Source organism: Lingula anatina, chromosome 5 (assembly GCF_051362555.1).
Source record: "Lingula anatina isolate TDL-2025a chromosome 5, LinAna3.0, whole genome shotgun sequence".
Lineage (NCBI taxonomy): Eukaryota > Metazoa > Brachiopoda > Lingulata > Lingulida > Lingulidae > Lingula > Lingula anatina.
Genome location: NC_141771.1, coordinates 11,141,619 through 11,164,142, shown reverse-complemented (window position 1 = coordinate 11,164,142; position 22,524 = coordinate 11,141,619). Strand labels below are relative to the sequence as shown.

Sequence of the window (22,524 nt, the reverse complement as noted above, 5' to 3'; positions counted from 1 at the left end):
ATTTTCACTGCAAGCTGCTCAATTCAAATACTGCAAGAGCTTTGACATGCTCTGACAAGTGAGCGACTCTCGGTCCCCCTAATCACATCCTTATATTCCACGGTCTCCTTAAAAAAGAATTGCTTGCATCAAAATAGTAATTTTTGGAGTAAATTGATCTTTTAAAAGGATCTGGATATCCAGACCATCCAATTTTTTTGTACAAAGTATTTTTAAATATGCATAACTTATATCAAATAATTTAATGAATCACTCAATACTATACCCAATATTAACAACTGTCCCAGCAGTAATTCAGAGGCTCACGATTTGAGATGAGTTTGAACTTCATTTACACCATCATAAAGTTTTTAAAACTTGGCCTAGAAAACTAAAAAGAAAATATCTGTTCAAATAGGTCTTTCACTGCCATAGTCCACATACTTAACTTTCAGTTTAAGGTAGAACTCTGCAGTCACAATATTGAGGATATACATTTTATTCATTTTGTACTTGTAAAGTTAACAAAGTGAATGTACAGAGCAAGATGTACAGGATCAATTTGGCAGTCGCTTAGACAAAACAAATAAAATCTCACTGAACAAATGGGGTTTCTTCTTCAGATGGACAAGTGACATCTTACATAAAATCGTTCACGTAACACAAAACGAGCTACGGCAGAAATGGCCTTGCTTTGCAAAATGAAGATGTTAATCAAATCTACAACATATAAACTTGCTTGGCCATGTTGCAGATCATAAAAATAATCAACACTCTTTTGTTGTATAGCTATTGTATAATTGACCAAAAAATCTAATAACACCCTTATGAAAGGTACCTTTTAGTCTCTCTTTAAATAAATATGATGAAGAAAGAAACTAAATGCCAAACCGGCATCTCGATAATATGAAGTCATAAATGTAGGCGTTTGCTGCAGCATTACAATCCCCAATAGCCTCCAAACTCTAGCCTCTAACCCAGGGTTCAAACATATTGGAGGTAGCAACACAAATTGTAACATAATCATAGCAGTGATGGAATAATGGACAATCAAGTTTAGGATGAGGTAGAATCAAATATGCATTCAACAAAAACAATACATTCAGTTAGAAATACCACCAAATAAATAAATAAATAAATAAATAAAGGAAAATAACTTTGCCTTCGAAAAGGGAAGAAATGTTTTTTGTAAAATTGTGCATACCACTTTTTCACACAATTAATCATTCATCAAGAAGAAGGAATAAAGCATCATTTTTCTATAAAAACAATTTTCACAACCCATTGTTCAACAGAAGAGTTTCTGCAAACAGTGCAATGCACTTTGAGATGGATTCAGTTCAGACTGCCACTAAATCAACATCAAAATAACATTAATTTACCTATCATAATGCCTGTAATAAACTGAGCTGCAGTAAAATAAGCTATTATAATTTCCATGTGAAGAAATACATCATGTAGTAACTTTCATTTAGAGTAACAGTTTCAAATTTATACTGACAGTCAATGAAAACGCATCAGAAAACTCTCATACTTTTTTACCGAGAATCAATTCCAACCATATAAACGAGTACAAATGCACTTGTTTGGCCATAAGAGAGTGGGCTGACCACTATTTCATATTTCACATATTTCACACGAAAACTTATTTTCTTAATGTGCCAAAGGAACTTAAAATATCATTTGATAAATAAATGATGCATTTTCATTGACTGTCAGTATATATTCATATGATGAAGAAATGGATAACTTGTCAATGAATCCACTTCAACATGGTACAATGGACAAGAATCAAACTTTCTTAAAGGACCCCCCCTTCTAAACACACATTAAGTCAGGGTATTTAATCTCTTCTGCTATATTGCAACTTATTCACAGCAAATTACAGGGGATGCAGTCCTCGCAAAACCTGCCGCAGAACTACCCTCTTTCTTCCCCGTTTACAGTATTAAGCTAGCAATATACGTACATTCTTTGTAAATTATGTTCAGCACATCAATTTATCCTTACTATAATAATAGATTTCCCACTTGTGAACTACAGGCTTTATATCTTCTACATCAATAACTTGTTCTGAGAGTTTCAACACATTTTACATCTTCTTAACAACTCCTGCACTGACGTCACAATGGGCATCATCCAAGACATTAGTTGACCATTTGCAGATATTTAACGAATACATCTTCTTTCCACGGACTGCCTTCGGCATTATGCCCCCTTTTTGTCTTCCACGTTGCCTACTCTGTAGACTGCAGTAAATAAAAACTGTCACAGCATCAACTTAGAGCTTAAGGTGACTAACAACAACAATCGCTTCTTAGCCAAGTTCTGCCACATAGCTTACTTCCAGCACATCTTCAAAATGTTAGCCCCTGTCTTTTCCCAGACTGCCATAGTTCAGATTTGTATTATCTTTAGTTCTGCCTCAGCATGTTTCCATGGCAACTGGTATGCCCCAGGTGCCACCATTTGTTATGCGCAGATTCCTTCCATGTGTATTTATACCCTCCCTCTTAACTGAGTTTAATATATGAACAGAGTGCATTTTTTTCCAGGAAGTCTGTTCTCTAGATTGTCAGACAGCCAGAATTTCCTTAATGCTGGTTTTGTTGTCTCACACCCTGATTTATTTAAAGTAGGTAAGAAAACAGTTCTGTAGACTGAAGCACATTTACAATGGTCTCTTCACATCTGCTACCTAAAACGGAGCTAAATCCTTTAAACACTTGTCAATCTCCCTGTTCTTAATTTATCTCAACTAAGTCTAGCTTAAAAATTTAATGTACTTTTTAACCGTATACTAAACAAAATTTAATTTGGTTCACAAAAATGTTAAGCATTATATTGCTTTATTTTTTTTTCTCCTATTTTATAACTGATTTATTTCAAAATTCTGATTACTAGGCCAAAATGACCCAATACTTTTCTTAAATTAAATTTTCAGGTGAGTGTGCCTAGAATTACATGACATAGAAAAAGCATTTCTGTTTCTAATTCTGGCACAAACCGTGGTTATTCTTAGAATAGTCATTGTAGTTGAAGGTCAATGACATCTACATGGCAATTATCTTTAACAATACGTTTCAACATCATCAAACTTTCTTATTTCTGAGTGACACTTTCATGCTCCAGTCTCGTCACCATTCTCATCACTTGGGCACAGACATGACGACATGTTTAGTCTGTTAAAAGCATTGACAATGTTGAACATTCAAGCAAAATGATCATGTTTTTTGTTCATCATGCTATGTATCATAGCTCAACAAGTGAAAACAGGAAAATCGCCTATAAAAAAGGAGTGGGATATGCTCATAAATGTGCAGACTGGAGGTTACACTGCAGAGAGATCTATCTGACTTAGTGAATCAATTACGCCACATAGCTATACTCGTCTGTGGAATTCTGAGTCCTTTCAATGTACTGTTTGTCTATGAGAGCTTCTATACATTTTTTGATCATTCCTATGCTTGGAGCAAACCGGGCCTTGGACTGACTTATTACCTGGAACAGAAATTGAAAATCATCTCAGATTCAGACTGACATCATCATGGGTAGGGGTGGAAAAAAAATACAAAGAAACTTTTACTAATCTCACATTTTAAGAGAAATTAGAGTAGAGGGGACAGGACATTTAGATCTTGTATCCCCCCCCCCCACACACAACATAATCCACACCACTTATATGTTATGTTTTTTGCATGCATGGTCCCTGCAAATAAGACCCATTTGACTTGGGTACTAGTGGTGGACCAGGGAAATCCCATTGTCCAATTAAAGCAAAGCATAACAATGACTGGACACAATTTGATTTAGGCGCAGTGTTCTGAACACACACAAAAAAAAAAAAAAAAAAACAGAAGCACTGGTTAACAACAGGAGTAACCACATCTATTGTTCTTACAGTCACGACTGTCTGATTAATTGCTTTAGGTGTGACAGATAGTCACAATGAGTCTGTCACACCCAAATTTTGCCTTACCTCCTGTATTAGAAGATTGTGCTTCAGCAGTTTCCTGGCTTTCATGATCCTGACTATGGCTGCCTGCAGGTATAATTTTCTATCCTCGTCTGCCGCCGTGTGGGTCTCATTAACATCCTTTATAATATAAAACATAATTCTGTAATATTTTTAATTGAAATAAATTAATGAAATCAAATTTAAAAAACTTCAATGCTAAAATGTGACACCAGTGTCAAGTGCTATACCTTAGTTGTGAAATGCAAAAATAATGAATTCAAACTATATTTAAGATAAAACATAACTTCCATATTGATATGTAGCAATACAATAGGGCAACATAAACTTTAAATTTACAAGTAATCCTGTAAAAATAATTTGACAAAAATATCAACAAAATTTTGCCATACCACACATCATTTCTGGGCACTTACAGTGTACATATATAGGCATGAAATTTGAAAATATACAACCAACCATACAAAACAGCCTGTTCATTTTCTAGTTAAAAATCTAAAATGTTACTCGGGTCTACTTACCGACTGCGTTTCTTTTTGAACAGCCGTGGTAATTTTGAATTTTGTTCTTTTATTTGAATAGTTTAGATTTAACCTGATTACACTGGTGGCTGTCACCTGACCCTGAAAAGAAACAATGTAGCAGAGCATATTTATGTGAATGGCATAAATTGTTAGTTGTCTATTTAAATGTAATTTTGTGGCTTGTTTGCAGAAGAAAGATATGTGCAATATTAGTTGATCAATAGTTGCATCAAACATAATTCACTGGAAACAAAATGGACTCGTTTCAAAACCAACCAGACAGTACAACAGTTAATTTCATTTCTACTTAATGTAAGTCTAAAACTACTGGATGGACTCAATCTTAAAGTAAAGTCAGCCATTTCAAATTCAGGAATTTTTGTCAAACAGACCCCAGAAGGCCATTTGAACAGCCACCTCGAGAATTTTTTGTCAAACGGGCCCCAGAAGGCCATTTGAACAGCCACCTCGAGAATTTTTGTCAAACGGGCCCCAGAAGGCCATCTGACCAGCAGCTTGGAGGTAGGTTTCATCTACCCACCTCACACGTGATTAATTTTGTTTCTAATAAAGTCTGCAGCTGTTTTGTAAGTTCCTTTTCAGGTAGATGGGTGCTGTCTAAGATGTCCTGTAACGTGAGGCTGTCCGTGTTGTTAAACAGCAGCAGGATTCCCATGTGGAAGGTTCCCATGTTGATAAAGTACTGCTTCTTTAAATAGTTGAGCTTGAGTTCAGCTGGAGAAAAAATATGGTGTTGAATAATAAACTTGACTGTGTTATCTTTGTAGACAATAAGTATGGTAATGACTTGATCTTTTCAAGGGGGAAAATTGTGAATTTTACAGATACAGTGCTATATTTTTTAAAGTCATTATTTTCAACTGCCACAAAGAACTGAATTACACTTATTTTATTTTATGTTAGAGTTCATAAATTCTAACCCTTTTTACCACAATTCTTTATATTCAACAAAAATATACCTACCATTACAAAAACTGTGCATCCAAGTTAATTTTCTACCATTAAAGTTTTTATTGTAAAAGGATTCAAACTGGAAGGAGTAAAAGGAGATTAAACTCACTAAACACTAATGAAATTTAAAAATTACCAAACTGTGGATTCTGAAAGAAATGGCCTTGTGTGATACTTCAAGAAGAAAGTAGATTGATTAATAAACCATAACATCAAGTATAAAACTAACGTGTCACAATGCTATCAATAATTCATGACAATAATTAAAGGAAAAGTACAAAAGATCTACACGTTCCAAAATCTTACCGTTTTCTGATAGCCTAATTTCTTAAGCCCCTTTTCATTCTCACTCTTCCTACATATTTATAACAAAAAATATTTCCAAATTTGGGACTAGATAAAGTAATAATTGGTAAGTATAAGTAAATTGACAAAGACCCCTGAAAAATAGATTTATTCATTTTTCTTCACAACTAAATATTCTGAACTAAGTCCTTTGAAGTATGCTATGGCAGAGATGTTTACCATTTGTACACTTTTCTCCAGCTCCTGGGGGATGGCGAAGGTGGGAAGATTGCTCTGTCCTATAGGCCACGCCCCTGCCTGAAATATAGAGTGGGGAAATCATTTCACTGGCAAAATAATCCTCAATTACAAGTTCTGAAAAAATGCTATATCTCTTATATTGTGTCTTGTTCTGATAATCCCTGATCACAAGTAAACATTTGTATAAAACCAATCAATTCACATCAATATGATCTTAATTGAAAACATTCACCGTGACAGATGACAACAAATTTTTGTCAACCAAAATTGTTTCTGAAAACACACACAGCGTTTTAAATGGACTTCAAAAAATGATAAGCTGACATTGGAAATGATGTTAGAAAAGCTCAAGAATCAAATACGCTCCAGCACTTTATGCCACAAATTCATCTCCTTCATCTCAACAAGACATGAGAGGACTTACTTGTAGGACTAAAATGGAGAAGTTCACGCCCAGTGAGCTCTTGTCTTGTTTTACAAAGTCGTTGAATTTGGCGTTGAGATCAGAGCTGATGCTCATATCAGTGAACATCCTATGGAGTTTGTTGGTAAACTCATACCCACAGGCTTGCTATGGAAATAAAAAATCAAAAATATAAATTGGGTGAATTTCACAACTATAGCATATTATGCAAAATTGTTATGTTGCAAATTAAGTAATACCTGATGTTAAGACTCAATGACATGTAATGTTATCTAGAAATGGAAATTAGTACTTAAAAAAAATTTTCAGAAAAAAATCCAGAAATATGATACATTAAAATAGATAACCAGTGTGATTCCATGTCATCTGTTTTACTGGTGTGCCAACTTTCAAAACAATAAGCATGAAGACTTTTTTAAAAATAAAATATATACATTTTGTCAAAGTGAACAATTACTAACATGATATTGTCTTACAGGATTTTCTTAAACAAGGTTATTATTTCTTAAACAGACTGGTATCAGCTTACCTTGAGTCTGTTGATCATGGCTTCCTCAGCGTCCATGGACATGGACTGACCATAGATCAACCGCCTGGCCAGCATACGCGCATAGAACTAACAAATACAGATCATAGTTGAAAAATGCATTTTTGTTATGGAATACTATTCACAATGATTGAAATGAACTACACATATATCCAACTCCTTAGAAAAAAAAATACGACATCCCACTTTACAATACAGTGACACCTAAAACAATGCCATTTTAAGTAGTGCCATACAACTTCAACCAGCACATAACAAATTACTATGAAGGAGGTTTTTCATGGTTTCTAGATAGGATGATATACCGTAACAGAATTATTCTTTACTTAGAGACTAAATAATATGAGTCAAACACAACATTCCTGTCGACCATCTGTGGACCTTAGCTATGTGAATGTCGACCACAGCCCCATAACCCGAATCATTGCACATTGCGAATAGCGGTATCACAAAGAGGCTAAAATTTATTATGTGGGGCGAGTATCGACGAGTTATGGAATCTAGACGCTTGCTCTCAGTCGCAATGCGCGATGCTTTTGAGTTACAGGGCCCAGGTAGCACATTCCCAGCCACTTAGCATCAAGTTGAAATCTTACCCTTTGATAAATGTCCTTATCATCTAGATATTTAAACACTGTAATTGAACTGGCCAGCTTGTCGTCTATCTCGGACTCACACATCCCCTTGGCACTCTTCTTTAACAAGGTATCACAGTACTTGGCCAGCTGAAAAAAGGCAACATAAACACCTGACATCACTACTCCAGTTTAGGGAATAGAACTTAAAATGGAAACTTATGTCCAATTCCAACCCCAATAAATCAGTTTTAATCCAGTTCTTAAATGAAACATTCTCCTGGTTTTTCCTCCTCAAAATCCTTAGATTTTAAGTTATCAGTATAATTACTCTTTTAATCATATTTTATCTAGTGTCGTGTAAATGAAGGGTACTGACCAATTCTGGAGAGCGGCAGGGAGACTTTGGACCTGGCTTGTAGTTAATAGCTGCAGCACAGGCCTGGAAGGCAAGTCAAATGATAATAATTGGAATACATTAAGTAGATTTACAATACAAGATACATTTATAAGTATTTTAGCTGTTACAGTATACTGTACTCTTAACTTGAAGTTTCTTGAATTCAAATCCTATAACTGAATATATCTGTAAATTGGAAAGGATATGTCTCTCCAAGCAGAAATACATTATCAAAACAGTCAGCATTTATCAACACTATGGGCTATATGGCTGTTAATGCCTTAATAAAAAATCCTTTTGATTTACTTTTTCTGTTAGCCAAGGATAACTTGTCATATAATTTTAATATCTCACAGTGAAGTTAGGAGTGTTTTCTATGGTTGATATGTTGGGAATCGTTTTTCATCTATTCAACATTTAAGCACCCATTCAACGTATACATCACCCCCCCCCCCCTCTCCGAATCTTTCTATAGCCCCTAGCCACTCAATCAGCCACCCTTTCTCCCATCCCCAACATCCCCTCTGTGCCTTACCCTTTTTCTCACCATCTCTCCCTTTCTTACTCCATCATTCACCCACCCACCCACCCCCTCCATTCACCCCACCCCCACCCACCCCCTCCATTCACCCCACCCCCACCCACCCCCTCCATTCACCCCACCCCCACCCACCCCCTCCATACCCTATCCAGTGCGGCAACAGCTTGCTGGTCTCCATGAAAAACTCCCTGGATAAGTTCTGTATACTTTGTATGGACCTCTAGCATCGACTCCACAAACTGAGCTGGTACCTAATGAGAGGTTAAGAATTGATTTATGGTGAAAACTGCTGGAATGTGAGCATGTTACTGCTACATCTTTATTCTGAGGTCAACTCAAACTACCTAGTAATTTTTCTGATGGACAAAAAATTGTTCTTACAGTTACCTCAATTTTTTGTCAAAATTTATCGAGCAAGACTGATTAGTCATCAAAAGTAAAACACAACATTAATCATAATCATATGACATATTCATATAACCATACACTGATCACCTGTTGGTGGTATTTACTCAATTTTCTTTACAGAACCTACACCCCTTATGACATCCTAATAAAACCGAACCCAGGTGGTGTTACGATTTTCCTTTAATATTCTAATATTTCTGTACATCCAAGAACTCACATTGCCCCCCCCCCCCCCCCCCCCCCCGAACAACCTTATGGACTGACAATTCGCCTATAACATTTTTACATGCCCCCTAACTCACATTGTCCCCCTTCAGACTGTGTACTGCTTCCAGTCCTGTGTGTTTGATGTGATTCTCCACTTCACTGATCAACACTCCCAGACCACCATGAACTGGCTTCAGGAGGATGTACATGTTGGATAAGTCTGAAAAAAGAAAAAAAAATTTTAATATGCGTATTTTATTTTGCTGTTATCATTACGGTGTCTCCATGAGTTCATTCTGAACAAATGATTCGCAACATGATAGATTAAGATTAATTGTTTCCATTAAAAACAAAAAGCCCTGGCCTAAATTAAAGCTATGCAAATTTTGATATGCATTAAGTCAGATATCTTGATAATCTGATATTTAAATGTTACTGTTATTGTCCTTCTCTGATTTTACTGTAGGATACAAATCTTTTTTAATAAATATAATTTTAATAATTTGAAATTGTGGTTTTACCTTTCCTCTTTTCTTTTTGCACCATCTCCTTACACTCCCCATGCAGGAACAACAGGTGTTCTGCGACCATCCTCTGCTGACACTCACATGTTACCTTTGCGTAGCTGCACGGGTGGAGAAACTTACGACTGCGAAGATTCTCATCGTCCAGTTTTTGAATAACCTGAATGATCAACAAAAAACCTCATAATAAGTTTTTATGAAAAAAAGAAACAAAAAGCAACAACATCAAATTTGTTCATGCTAATTAATGTTATATCTATCTATATGCTTACCTTTTCCATATATTCTGAACAAGAGGATTCATCCAAGAATCTTAGAGCTTCTGCTTTGTAATAATCTCCTGTTTCACGCAGAAATTCTTTCTCAAAAAGATCTTCATACAACTGGAAGGTAAAACATATTATATTATACATATATTATATTATACATTATAATATATGAGCCAGACGTGACCGTGTGAAAAAAAAAGGCTAAGCTGAACATTGACATACCTGTATGCTGGCTCTTGAAATTCCAGCTAAAAAAAATCTACATAATCCACAGTAAATTCATCACTGTCTTACTACATAAATTATTTTCTTGTCACAGCATATTATTCTCTGTGTAAGGTTATAAATAGATAACATATAATAGCAAAAGTTCTGCAACACTAAATCATCTAAATAATAAAAAAAGTATAATCTCACATGCCAACTCTCTATTGAAATATGTATCCCTCTCCTTTCCATGCCCAGTTACTTGACATAATACATATGCTTTTACTAAAAGCCCCCTATTATTTCTTTTTCATTCAAATACCTGAAGTGGGCATTTCTTCTTATACTGCTCTACATGGACAAAGGAATTGACCACTCCATGGATCACTGCTTGATTGACCGTACCGCCAAGACGGTCCCTTTAAATATAATAACAGGAATGAAAACCTTAATGTCAAGAAAGCCCCAGCATCAATATTTTCAAAACATTATAAAAAGATTAAATATTTTACCACTACTTTTGAACACTTTCAAGACAAGCCCAACACCAATCTTATCCTCAGCACTTACTTCTTGACTTCAGCCAAGAGAAGCCCAAGCAGACTATCTTTGAGTGGTTCAATCATGAGCCTCTTCCATATGTCCAGAGCCAGTTCCCCAATCTCCAACATCTGCTCAGCAATCATCATGTCCAGGTTAATGCTGCCGTAGTGAAGATCTGCATCAGTGTACTTCTGTTTCTTAATGAACTGGGAGTTTAAATACCTGTATGTAAATGAAGAGGAGTTTTTAAATTTTTTTATTTCTTAAATTTGTAAATTGCTTTACTACTTTTTAGTTTATTATTATTTTCATTATCTTTATATTTCATTATTTAATTATTTGTTTATACATTTTTTTGAGAATTCATTTTTTCTAGGTCACAATATCATTCTTTTTTACTTGAACCCAATTATTAAAATTTCTTTATTTTCTTTGTTACTTTTTTAAACTTTTCTCCTTTTTTTAAATGCAATCCATTTTGGTGGAATTGATGCAAATTGCAATGATGTATATAATATAAGAATAAAATATAATCAATCTATTCAGTTTTATACAATTTAAGCTAACAATTGCCCTCCTCACCCATACAGCTGGTTCAGGTAAGAAGACCCCTTGTTATACTCCTGCCAGTCTTTGTGATAGTTGGACAGCAGGTTCTCTTCTCCACTCTGACTAACTTGCTGTGAACACAGAGACATAGATATATACTGTACTGGGTACACAATTTGATACATATGCCTTAATTTTAGTGATATAAATATATTTATTAAGAGGGCTCAATGCTTCAAATACATTTATTACATATATGAATATTTATAGAATGAACCTTTGTATAAAGCTATGCATGTGTATCTGTGCTTGTGAGCATGTACGTATACAAGAGAGAGAGAGTGAGAGCGAGAGGGGGGACATACCTTATGTAAACCTCCCACATGGTGCTCTAGGAACTCCTTGGTTTTGGCATACAGCTGCTCTCCCAGGGGCTCTGGGTAGGCCACACACAGCGCATACACATCTGTACACAGGAGTTAGAGAAATGCAAAAACAAAGATCTTGAACAGGCTGATGTGCTTCTGTGTGTGCGTGCGTGTGTGCGTGCATGCGCATGTGCACCCATATTTGTTTGCATGTTCATAAATGCGTGTGTATTTGTAACTGTATGCAGAGGTGTATGCTTGAACAACACGGACAAACACAGTTAACACACTTCTGTATTTTTCTTCTCTCTTTCGACACATGTCCTACATCAGACAGACAGACAGACAGACAGACAGATACAAAGACACTGCCACAAGAACACACAGAAAGGATATGAAAACCTGTCGTTCCAGGTGGCCCTATCCACCCTCCCACACGTGATCACTCCCTGCACTGTCTCCAGGAGTAGCTTCCAGGTGGCATCAAAGTCCACACGCCGCGGTTTAAGGGACATACTGGTCACTCGGGGGTCACTTGGTGGCTGACCCTTGTGGACATCTATGGGCTATTCTAATGGATGGATATCAGTTGTAAATACTCTAATGGGTTTGACTTTGGGAACTGGAAAATATATAAATAGTTTATATTAGAAAATGTCAAGACTGTAAAATAGCGAGAAAGTTTGAAAATGTTATTTTGTGCATGTTGAAGTATAAAGATGGACTTTGTTACACATGTAATAACCAGGCATTTTTGTTCATATGTGCATGTATACATGCATCTTTGCAAGTGTGTGCATGTGTAAAAAAAAACTGACTTAATTAGCATCTAGGACATACATATTTATACCAATGACTGCCTCAGTTGCAGCCAAGATACTTTTTCAGAGGGTTAATTTTAGAAAGTGTTGGTGAACTAATGCAGTAAAATCGAAACTAGCATGTCTATGCTCTCTCAAGCTGGTCTCCACTGTGCAGCATCATGGTTGTTAATTAAAATTTAAATTAAATTACTAGTAGTTATGACTGCTCTCTCACCAAGCAGTGTAAGTAGGCTTTGTGCCCACAGTTTCAGGAGCCCTTCTGATAAAACAACTACTCATTGACAGGTGACCTCTCTGACAGTGATGGGGGAATCTTATTTTGTAAACTACCCTACCCCATCCCACTTATGATTATTGCACTGATTAAATCAAAATTGTATTTTTCTTCAATCCTACCAACCCTTAAAAAACAGTCATTGTAAAACAGAGACAGAGTTATTTGCATTTTTACTTCAGCTTACCATATTTGAAACAGAAATTGCTGCCAGGCTATCACTGACACAAGCTTTAGTAGGTTGTTGTCGTAAACTAAGAAATCTACGTATCAAATAAACGTGGCAAGTTGTGTTGACAGTGGCTATTTGAGTGGAAAAAAATCTATATTTAAAGAACATACATCCAACACATACTATTTAAGGATTCGGTTTCAGAGAAGTACTACTGACATTGCGATTACAGTACCTTTTCTTTTCCATATCTAAGGAGGAATTCCGTGTTCTCTACTCTAGTTTCTGTCCCCAAATTTACCTTAGCAAGTTCTTTCTGTGCCTCGTTCCACTTCCGATATTTCACTCTGCCTAGCATATATTTGATTAGCATAAAAAAGACAAAAAGATCGAACACGTACCTTGGATTTAAGATCAATTCACAGGCTCAATTTAATCAGCATGCATTGATATTTTAACAAAGTAGGGACCGAAGTTTACTCTATTCTGAGAAACACGGAGGGCGACATATTGGGTCATTGTGGTGCATTGTGGGAACACAGCTAACGCAATCACGCGCATTGCGGTCATTTCACGTGGATCGGAGACAAGTAAGTGGCTGTTGAAGCTGGACCGTTGAAGCTTCAGGTGTCATCTCAGACCAATGAAAACCAACGAACTTGAATTGATGCAGTAGCTTTCCCGGTATAACAGCACGTCATACCACCCGTTTTCAGCAGAAAAATGATATCTTTTTTTATTTGCAAAATATGTTCAAAATTTCCATCGATGCAATTGCTTATATGGAAATCGAACCAGTTATTACATATTTGAATGTTTTTCCTCTCTACTTAGGGTCTCGCTAAAACTAAAACACGTCTGTTGTGAACCGCCTTGGTTCCCATTACACTCTTTGATGTCATGGGTAAAGCCAAAATCAATCTTAGTATAAAACAAACTCCGAGCTCCGTGTCGGGTTCTCAAAAGCGCATGGCTTCCTGTACATCATGAATTTTACCGTTCATGATAAACCATGGTCGGGGACTGGGGTTGCGTGGGATGAAATGCGGCACCCGGATTATCGATTGGGATAGCAGATATACACATGTACATCCAACCTGGCCCTCTCCGTGGCAAGGTTGAAAGCTTCCATCGGATCCCCATGTATTAACGAAACTGACTTGGCTCCGTGGTAACTTTGCTGTCTCGTAAACATACGGACCCTGGTACGTTGGTTCGAGACCCAACTGGTGTTGAAATTTTTGTTCCAGAATTAAAATTTAAAAATTCCAATTGGTTACAATAAGAGGAAACTCGTATGTAAGGAGGGTGGGCGGGTCTGTCACGGTGCAGTCGGTAGCGTGCTTGGATGCAAATGAGACACCCAAAGCGCCACCAACCATGGCAACGCAAAGTCACGAGTTCGAATCCCGGATGAGGCACGTCAGTCCATCACGACAACGACCGGGCCTCTGAATCGTGTCCCGGATGTCACGAGAACGAATCTGGGCTCTCCAGGGTCCTAGCAAATTACCTTTTGCATAAAAATACGGTATACTTTAGAAAGTTTACATTAAATTTTCGATTTAAAACAAACATGTTGCTGGTCATTAGAATAAAGTCTGCGTCGTCAATAATATTTCCTTTCTCTTCAGTTAAAAGTTCTTAATTTGGTGCCACAGATCTTGTGCTTAAATTGACCTAGAGCTAACTCCGTATGATCTGCATTTCATCAAAATGTGCTATCTTCTCGGTGGGATTATCAGAGAGAATTTTTTTTTTTTTTTTTTTTTTGTCTTTTCATGCCTTTCTTGCACCCTTGCTTCTCAAGACTGTTCATATGTTCATACAGTACCCGGGCCAAGTCCGCGGTCGACATTTGAAAGAGTGAAGACTACTCAATACTAAAACCGCCAAGGTGTGAACAGCTGTGGACCTCATTGCGCTGTATATCGTCAAAGGTGAAAGCAAACGTAATCTCAGTGCAAAACAAAACGAAAATAAAGGTATCTGAAATTATCTGACTAGAAACGTTCCGAGCAGGCCTATCAATGAAAGCCAACGAACTTGAAATGATTCAGTAGCTTTCCCGGTATAACAGCACGTCATACCACCCGTTTTCAGCAGAAAAATGATATCTTTTTTTATTTGCAAAATATGTTCAAAATTTCCATCGATGCAATTGCTTATATGGAAATCGAACCAGTTATTACATATTTGAATGTTTTTCCTCTCTACTTAGGGTCTCGCTAAAACTAAAACACGTCTGTTGTGAACCGCCTTGGTTCCCATTACACTCTTTGATGTCATGGGTAAAGCCAAAATCAATCTTAGTATAAAACAAACTCCGAGCTCCGTGTCGGGTTCTCAAAAGCGCATGGCTTCCTGTACATCATGAATTTTACCGTTCATGATAAACCATGGTCGGGGACTGGGGTTGCGTGGGATGAAATGCGGCACCCGGATTATCGATTGGGATAGCAGATATACACATGTACATCCAACCTGGCCCTCTCCGTGGCAAGGTTGAAAGTTTCCATCGGATCAGTATGTATTAACGAAACTGACTTGGCTCCGTGGTAACTTTGCTGTCTCGTAAACATACGGACACTGGTACGTTGGTTCGAGACCCAACTGGTGTTGAAATTTTTGTTCCAGAATTAAAATTTAAAAATTCCAATTGGTTACAATAAGAGGTAACTCGTATGTAAGGAGGGTGGTCGGGTCTGTCACGGTGCAGTCGGTAGCGTGCTTGGATGCAAATGAGACACCCAAAGCGCCACCAACCATGGCAACGCAAAGTCACGAGTTCGAATCCCGGATGAGGCACGTCAGTCCATCACGACAACGACCGGGCCTCTGAATCGTGTCCCGGATGTCAGGAGAACGAATCTGGGCTCTCCAGGGTCCTTGCAAATTACCTTTTGCATAAAAATACGGTATACTTTAGAAAGTTTACATTAAATTTTCGATTTAAAACAAACATGTTGCTGCTCATTAGAATAAAGTCTGCGTCGTCAATAATATTTCCTTTCTCTTCAGTTAAAAGTTCTTAATTTGGTGCCACAGATCTTGTGCTTAAATTGACCTAGAGCTAACTCCGTATGATCTGCATTTTATCAAAATGTGCTATCTTCTCGGTGGGATTATCAGAGAGATTTTTTTTTTGTCTTTTCATGCCTTTCTTGCACCCTTGCTTCTCAAGACTGTTCATATGTTCATACAGTACCCGGGCCAAGTCCGCGGTCGACATTTGAAAGAGTGAAGACTACTCAATACTAAAACCGCCAATGTGTGAACAGCTGTGGACCTCATCGCGCTGTATATCGTCAAAGGTGAAAGCAAACGTTATCTCAGTGCAAAACAAAACGAAAATAAAGGTCAGGGGCGTAACCAGGCATACGCAGGGATGCACTGTGCGTACAATTTTTTGAGCCAACCATGATATTATTCTCCATTAATTCAGTGTATTTTTCAAGGAATATAATCGTACCTGGGAATTTTCAAAATCTGTGCGTACAATTTTCAAAGGTCTGGTTACGCCCCTGAAGGTATCTGAAATTATCTGACTCGAAACGTTCCGAGCAGGCCTATCAATGAAAGCCAACGAACTTGAAATGATTCAGTAGCTTTCTCGGTATAACAGCACGTCATACCACCCGTTTTCAGCAGAAAAATGATATCTTTTTTTATTTGCAAAATAGGCCTATGTTCAAAATTTCCATCGATGCAATTGCTTATATGGAAATCGAACAAGTTATTTTACATATTTGAATGTTTTTTCCTCTCTACTTAGGGTCTCGCTAAAACTAAACCACGTCTGTTGTGAACCGCCTTGGTTCCCATTACACTCTTTGATGTCATGGGTAAAGCAGAACTATGATTTAGCTAGTCATAATTGTAATTTCAAAAGGGGAATATCGGTGTCATATATTTTTTAGAAACCGAAGGGGGGGGGGGGGAATATATTCAAAATACGTCCTTGTGCTGTGTTAGCTAGAGATATACGTGATTGCAGTAGTTGTGCTGAAATCGATTTTTTCTTGTCTCATCTAACACACTGATACCACACCGAGGCAACAACAAATCGCCATGCTCACTTGTGCGGAAGTCTCTGTGATTTGATCGCTAGTGCACATATCGTATTCGGGGGATACAGTACGACACAAGCGCACGGACTGCGTTCTCTGTCAAGGTAAGCTTCATGTAGTATTTGAAAATTGCATATTGAGGGGCCTAGAGTGTCTGTAGAAGACGAAATAAACTCGGGTGTGTGTTGGGAATTCCGAACCCAAAACAACAGTGAACACTACTGTGCTGAGTGACAGTTCTCAGTGGAAGTAGATAAGAAGCAGTAGAACCCTTCTGATGACTTTACGTTATAAAATATATGGTAATCAAACTTTTTAATTGATATCCTCTCATTAGCACCCCATAAGTGAGCTTCTTAGCACTGAACAGCTTATTTGTTGGACCACAAGGTATTGGGAAGAGCTGCTTATGTCGAAGGTATTTTCGGAATCTGGTGAGGTGTTTGGAGTCTAGATAACTATACTCTTAGATAGATGGACTTGTGGTGGTCACGGGTTTCTGTGCTTGAGTGTATTAAGTTTTATAGATATTTAAGCGAGGAGGGATACCACACAGTGTGCTAATATATTGTGACGCGAGAGGGTTTTGCTTGTTGGGGTTAAACTGCCCAACATCAGTATGCCTGTGTTGAGGGGGGGGGGGGGGGGGGGGCAGAGAGAGAGAGAGAGAGAGAGAGAGAGAGAGAGAGACCTTGATATTTTGATTACATGGCAGTTTTAGAGTTTGTAAAGTGGGAGGAAGAAGAAGGGAGAGATATTTATATCTTGTAAGAGTGAAATACCAGTGCTTCCTTTTGTTTTTTGTGCAACAAATCTAGAAAATATAAGAATTATAATGATATTATTTGTAAATATGACAAAGATAAAAAATTGTTCAAGTTTGTGGGTCTGTTTCCTGAAACCCATCAAAGGAATATTCCTATACTTAGGTGGCTTATTTAATGTAAAATTTTATAAAGGAATAACAGCATGAAGAAAATCTAATGCAATTAATGCATTTACAGAGTATACCAGACTAATTAATAAATTGCGCTAAATTACTGGTCATTATTGTATTGACGTGCAGACTCAAATTGTCTAATATTTATCAGATCATAGAACCTCTCACTTCTGTCTCAATTTAGTGGATGTTATATTTACTAGTACATGTATTCTGTGCATTTTCAGTTCATGCAAAAATGCAGTCCTTGAGTAAAGTGAAAATAAAGATAAATTTGTTTCCTTAAATATGATGCAACATGTTATTTAATATAAGTGCACGTTACTAAAAAAAGAAAATAGCAAGGATTAAGACATTACAACTCACACCTGCTGCTTTTTAGATAAACTGAGGCAACCCCTTTAATACCTATGATGAAGCAACATGACAAATCCACGAGATGACATGATAAAGTCTGCTTACTGCAATGCCTCTTCAAAAAAACTTGTAACGTAAGTTCAAGCAGAACACCTTGCAAAATATTGTTGGTGGTGGATTGCAATGTCATTTAATTTGTTTATTTCCTGCGTTGTGATGCCATCATGTACCAGGACCCAGGCAGAGCACTTAAAACTCTACTAAGTACTTTTATCCGGTGTCACGTCTGTGCACTGCTGTACCATTCTCCCAGTCAAACTGTTATCTTTTACAGTTGCAGTATACATCTTTTCCATCATTGTCATGACATCAAAAGTGTATTAAAATTACTGACTGAGAATTTTAATAATTCACGGTATGTCATCTTAAGTGCATGCAACCTTAAAGTTTGAAGTATTTAATTTCTTTAGCATGTCTTTTTCTTTCAAGATTATAACACCAATAAATATAAATGACTTTAAAAAGGAGTAAGTGGTGAAAATTAATTTTTCTTGAAGGCAAGTCATTTACTCTGGCCATTTAAATAATTATCAGAAGAAAAATCATGAAGTAACCCAAGAATCACTCCATTATTTTTTTCCCCAAAAAATGCAGATACTGAGAAAGTGCCTGGGAAATTGAAGGGAACTGGGGGGGGGGGGGGGGGGTATCATATGACAGCATTTCGCATTTAGGCATGCCTTGCAAAATGAGACCCATTATTTTCCTCCCAAGTCCCCTTGGATTGGTCAGTGCTGGATTTACATGTCATTGTGTTATGAGAATTCCCATCAAAACTGTACTGACATTGACTGGAAGATGAGAGCAGGGACAGAGAGAGAGAGAGAAAAGAACAGGGCAGTTGCTTAAGAAATTTGAAGGTACGTTTCAGAATTTGATGTCTTGGACATATATTGGCTAGTCCTCATAATTTATATAGTGTTCATATGATACAGTAGTGATCATAATGTAGATAGTATTTATATGATACAGTAGTGCTGTAAGGTTATTTGACTGACAGGTTAACATTGAGAAGGATGAGCAATGTCAGTTAGGTTCTCTGGGGTTAATATTTCCTACTGCCAACATGCACGTGTTACTTACATGCTGGCCCTAGTTTTTGGGTAAATTTCTATTTAAACATTGAATTATTAAGCTAATGTTAAGTATTTGCTTGGTAATTTTAAGGTAATTCTACATTTTGAAGTATGGATGCAGTTATCCAGTAATAATAGAATTGTGAATACACAGCAGTTTTCTTTTGGCAGATTACTAGTAGACTGTTTATAATATCATTTATGTACAATTCTTATTTCACAACTTACTGAGACAAACTAAATGCGTAAGGACATTGAGCACTGTAAATATTTATCTGCAAAACTTACACAGCTTTCAATTTCTACAATATAATTTCAAGGTCATAGACCTCGAACAATTCCAGAATAATATGAAACATTTATCCATAATATTGGCTGGAGAAAAATCATGAATACCAATGAAATGGACACGGTTTTGATTTTCCCCGCACAAACTGCATTTAAATTTTGCTGACCACTTTGGTTTGAAGTCTGGATCTTTTTATATTATCTAGAAGATTCTGTTGTTATTGTTCCATGCTGGAACTACAGGAATAGTAGGAATGTACTTTACACCTTTTCTGTTAGTTGTATGAAAGGCTCAGGTGAGATAAACTGTTATGCCTTGTTTACTCCAAGACAGGTGATACATCATACCTGTAGGTCGCGTTCACTGCCAGACTAAGTTACTCCAGAAATAGACTGAAGTGGGCATTCTTTAAAATTGAATAGGTTGCTAGGGCAACCTAGTTAAACTTCAATGGATTTGAGACAATCTTGTCATCTTGTGACGTCATCTGGGCATTTTTGACCTAAGTTATTCCTGTTGTGACCACAACTTTGACATGCAGGCATCCAATTACCCTTGAAAACTTAGATTGACCTTGATACATGCATGCACATCGATTGGATAAAATACAATTTGTGGAGAATCTACTATCCCTTTGATCCCACAAACCAGCAATTATAAGCATGAGGACATGATCCACCATGTCCAGATAGTGGGAGTATTTGAGTATCTCTCTCTCTCTCTCTCTGTGTGCGTGTGGGCATGTGTGCAGGCATGCATTTTGAGATGGTGTGTTGAGGGGGCGGGAACAGAAAAGTTATGACTGCTTTGATTCTAATAATCATTTTGAAATTCGCCTTTGCACGCCCCCCCCACCCCTCCACCAACACAAAAAATCTTTCTAGTTAGTTGGGCCAAATACCATGTGAGATGTGCCTATTTACATGCACTGACTGACCTAGCAGGTTAGATCCCAACAATGACTGGCAATGCCATGTAATGACCCGTGTGAATTATCAAAACAACACACGACAACTCGACAACTCCGGGGGCAGATCACCTCAGTGTGAACCAATACGGACAAAATATTAGAACACTGGGTCTGTGAAAGGGGGGAACATTATGGCCTTCTTTTGGGTCACTGTTCTCAGGTGTGTTGATGAGAAGATAATGATCTGAGTAAACATTGACGTACTATGTGTAGTTTTTCTTATTGTGGATATTCAGTATTCACAGGTAGCAATGTTTACAGAGTTCAAAGTGGGTGGGGTCTCATAGACCAATGCTTGGATGAAATATGTGCATCTTTACACTGGCTATAGCCTATACTTGGCACTCTCTGGCAAAGCAGATTTTAGGCAAATGCTAAAGGTGTACTTATTTGGCTGCTGAAATGGAGAAAATCCCCTTTATTGTAAAAATTTGGTTTTGATTTGGTTTGTGAGTAAATTGAGTAAATATCAATGGATTTGGTTAGAATGATTTAGATGTTTGTCAAAAGAAATTTCATCCTTGAGTAAGCATGGTCACTATAGCATACACACCAGTCTCTCTGTATGTCTGTTGTCATTTGTAGCCACTCTCAAAGGCTGTTATGGTTTTAGAAAAAGATGCAAAAAAAGTTTTAATGTCCAGAAGGGATCCCTTTGATAGCAATCCCCAATTCTGTTATTCCTATGTTATCTCTTATATTTCTTACTGCACTGCCCACATAACAGAAATAAATAGTACAAGATAACTGAACGTACACTACCAATTATTAAAACTGATACGTTTTTCAATGAAAAATTGTTTTGCAGATTAAGATAGAAAGACATCTTAAGTTCTTGGAAAGTGATTTACTCCTTATCATGATGCACATTTTGTTGAAACCATTGCGAATGCAGCCAGCTTTGAGTCATTTCATTGTAGTGAGGGCCATGTCTTGCTCTGATAAGCCCATTTTGTCCTGTGACAAATGATTTGTGGAAAAAATCTATATATGCAATTAGGACGATGTAAGTAATATGTATGTTTCCCTACAATGACAAAGTCTAGTTCTCTAAGTCTAATGTGTGAAAGGTTAATTTTTTTATGAAGAAGTTTCTTTTACAAATGCCTGAGTATTAATCTGTCTGTTAGTTTTAAAGAGAAAGATAGTAAAGTTAAGAATGATTACAATAATATCTGAACGAAGAGAAAACGAGTAGTTTTCACTTGTGGAAAAAAAAGAATTTGGATTTTTATACTCATAAATTGATCAAGTAAAAGGAAAACATTTCTATCAGTGGCCTTGCTTGTGGTGGCAGTGTTGCTACACATTAACAAAAGGGCTGTTTTACCATCTTGATATTCCATTGTATGAAATCTTTCTTCACCTGTATAAAACCTTTTGTCTCATTTCTTTTTCTCTATGTAGCTCAAAAGAGGTAATTCCAGTTATTTTCTATCACAATTTCTTTCATTGGTCATGAAGAGCTGAAAAAGAAAAGAACATTCTTAAAACACCATTAAACTAGTATTCCCATGGATTTCACACTGTTTAGCTACCAGATTTTAGCAGTTTTAATGAAACTAAAGCCCCCCAAAAAACTTCATTCAATTTCTGAAACAATCCCCAGCACGACTCTCGCCCAAGGAAGGTTAATTGAAGGATGACACGGCGTCTCAAGCGTGACTCAGACTTTCAGATCCATTCAAACTGGGCATTTCCTGGAGTTATACTGTACAGAATGGTTTTAATTTTAAATTACCTTCCCCTGCTAGGGTTCATGAAGCCCAGTTCCTCCTGCATTAATCTTCAGGAAATGATGGCCTGGGGTAGACTGTGGTTCTTTAGGATTGCTTTCACTTCTCCTCTTGGACATTGTTGTTTTGTTTATTAATGGGGATGTTATAAATTGGGTTTCATGTATTTCTCCTGGAAGGTTTTGGTCCAAGATTTT

General features: G+C 37.0%; 2 protein-coding genes across 6 annotated transcripts in view; one reads left to right on the top strand and one right to left on the bottom strand.

Moving 5' to 3' along the window:
- Window positions 1–462: 462 nt before the first annotated feature.
- LOC106151911 (cullin-2) lies at window positions 463–13,390 on the bottom strand. 3 transcript variants are annotated; one of them, XM_087012543.1, is made up of 20 exons: window positions 13,231–13,390; window positions 11,957–12,181; window positions 11,557–11,660; window positions 11,225–11,322; window positions 10,670–10,864; window positions 10,422–10,518; window positions 9,896–10,006; window positions 9,621–9,783; window positions 9,195–9,319; window positions 8,628–8,735; window positions 7,923–7,985; window positions 7,565–7,693; window positions 6,951–7,037; window positions 6,422–6,568; window positions 5,977–6,054; window positions 5,464–5,530; window positions 5,021–5,214; window positions 4,477–4,578; window positions 3,959–4,075; window positions 463–3,480 (listed from the first exon to the last, which is right to left on the bottom strand). In XM_087012543.1, exons 2-20 carry the CDS (start codon window positions 12,072–12,074, stop codon window positions 3,349–3,351), a joined length of 2,235 nt encoding a protein of 744 aa, XP_086868669.1. In that variant the 5' UTR covers window positions 12,075–12,181; window positions 13,231–13,390; the 3' UTR covers window positions 463–3,348. The 3 variants fall into 3 exon arrangements, with proteins under 3 accessions (XP_086868669.1, XP_086868672.1, XP_086868670.1); XM_087012546.1 differs by having other exon boundaries at window positions 11,957–12,130; window positions 13,231–13,366; XM_087012544.1 differs by having other exon boundaries at window positions 13,065–13,233.
- Window positions 13,391–16,858: 3,468 nt separating this feature from the next.
- LOC106165238 (zinc finger CCCH domain-containing protein 10) overlaps window positions 16,859–22,524 on the top strand; it is an 89,308-nt gene continuing 83,642 nt past the window's right edge. The window contains exons 1-2 of one of the 3 annotated variants that reach the window (XM_087012454.1): window positions 16,883–17,003; window positions 18,222–18,330. The gene's annotated coding sequence lies outside the window, so the exon portion shown is untranslated. Of the gene's footprint in view, window positions 17,004–18,221; window positions 18,331–22,524 lie in introns of all 3 variants that reach the window. The other 2 variants (XR_001238664.2, XM_013543351.2) reach the window with 2 other exon arrangements.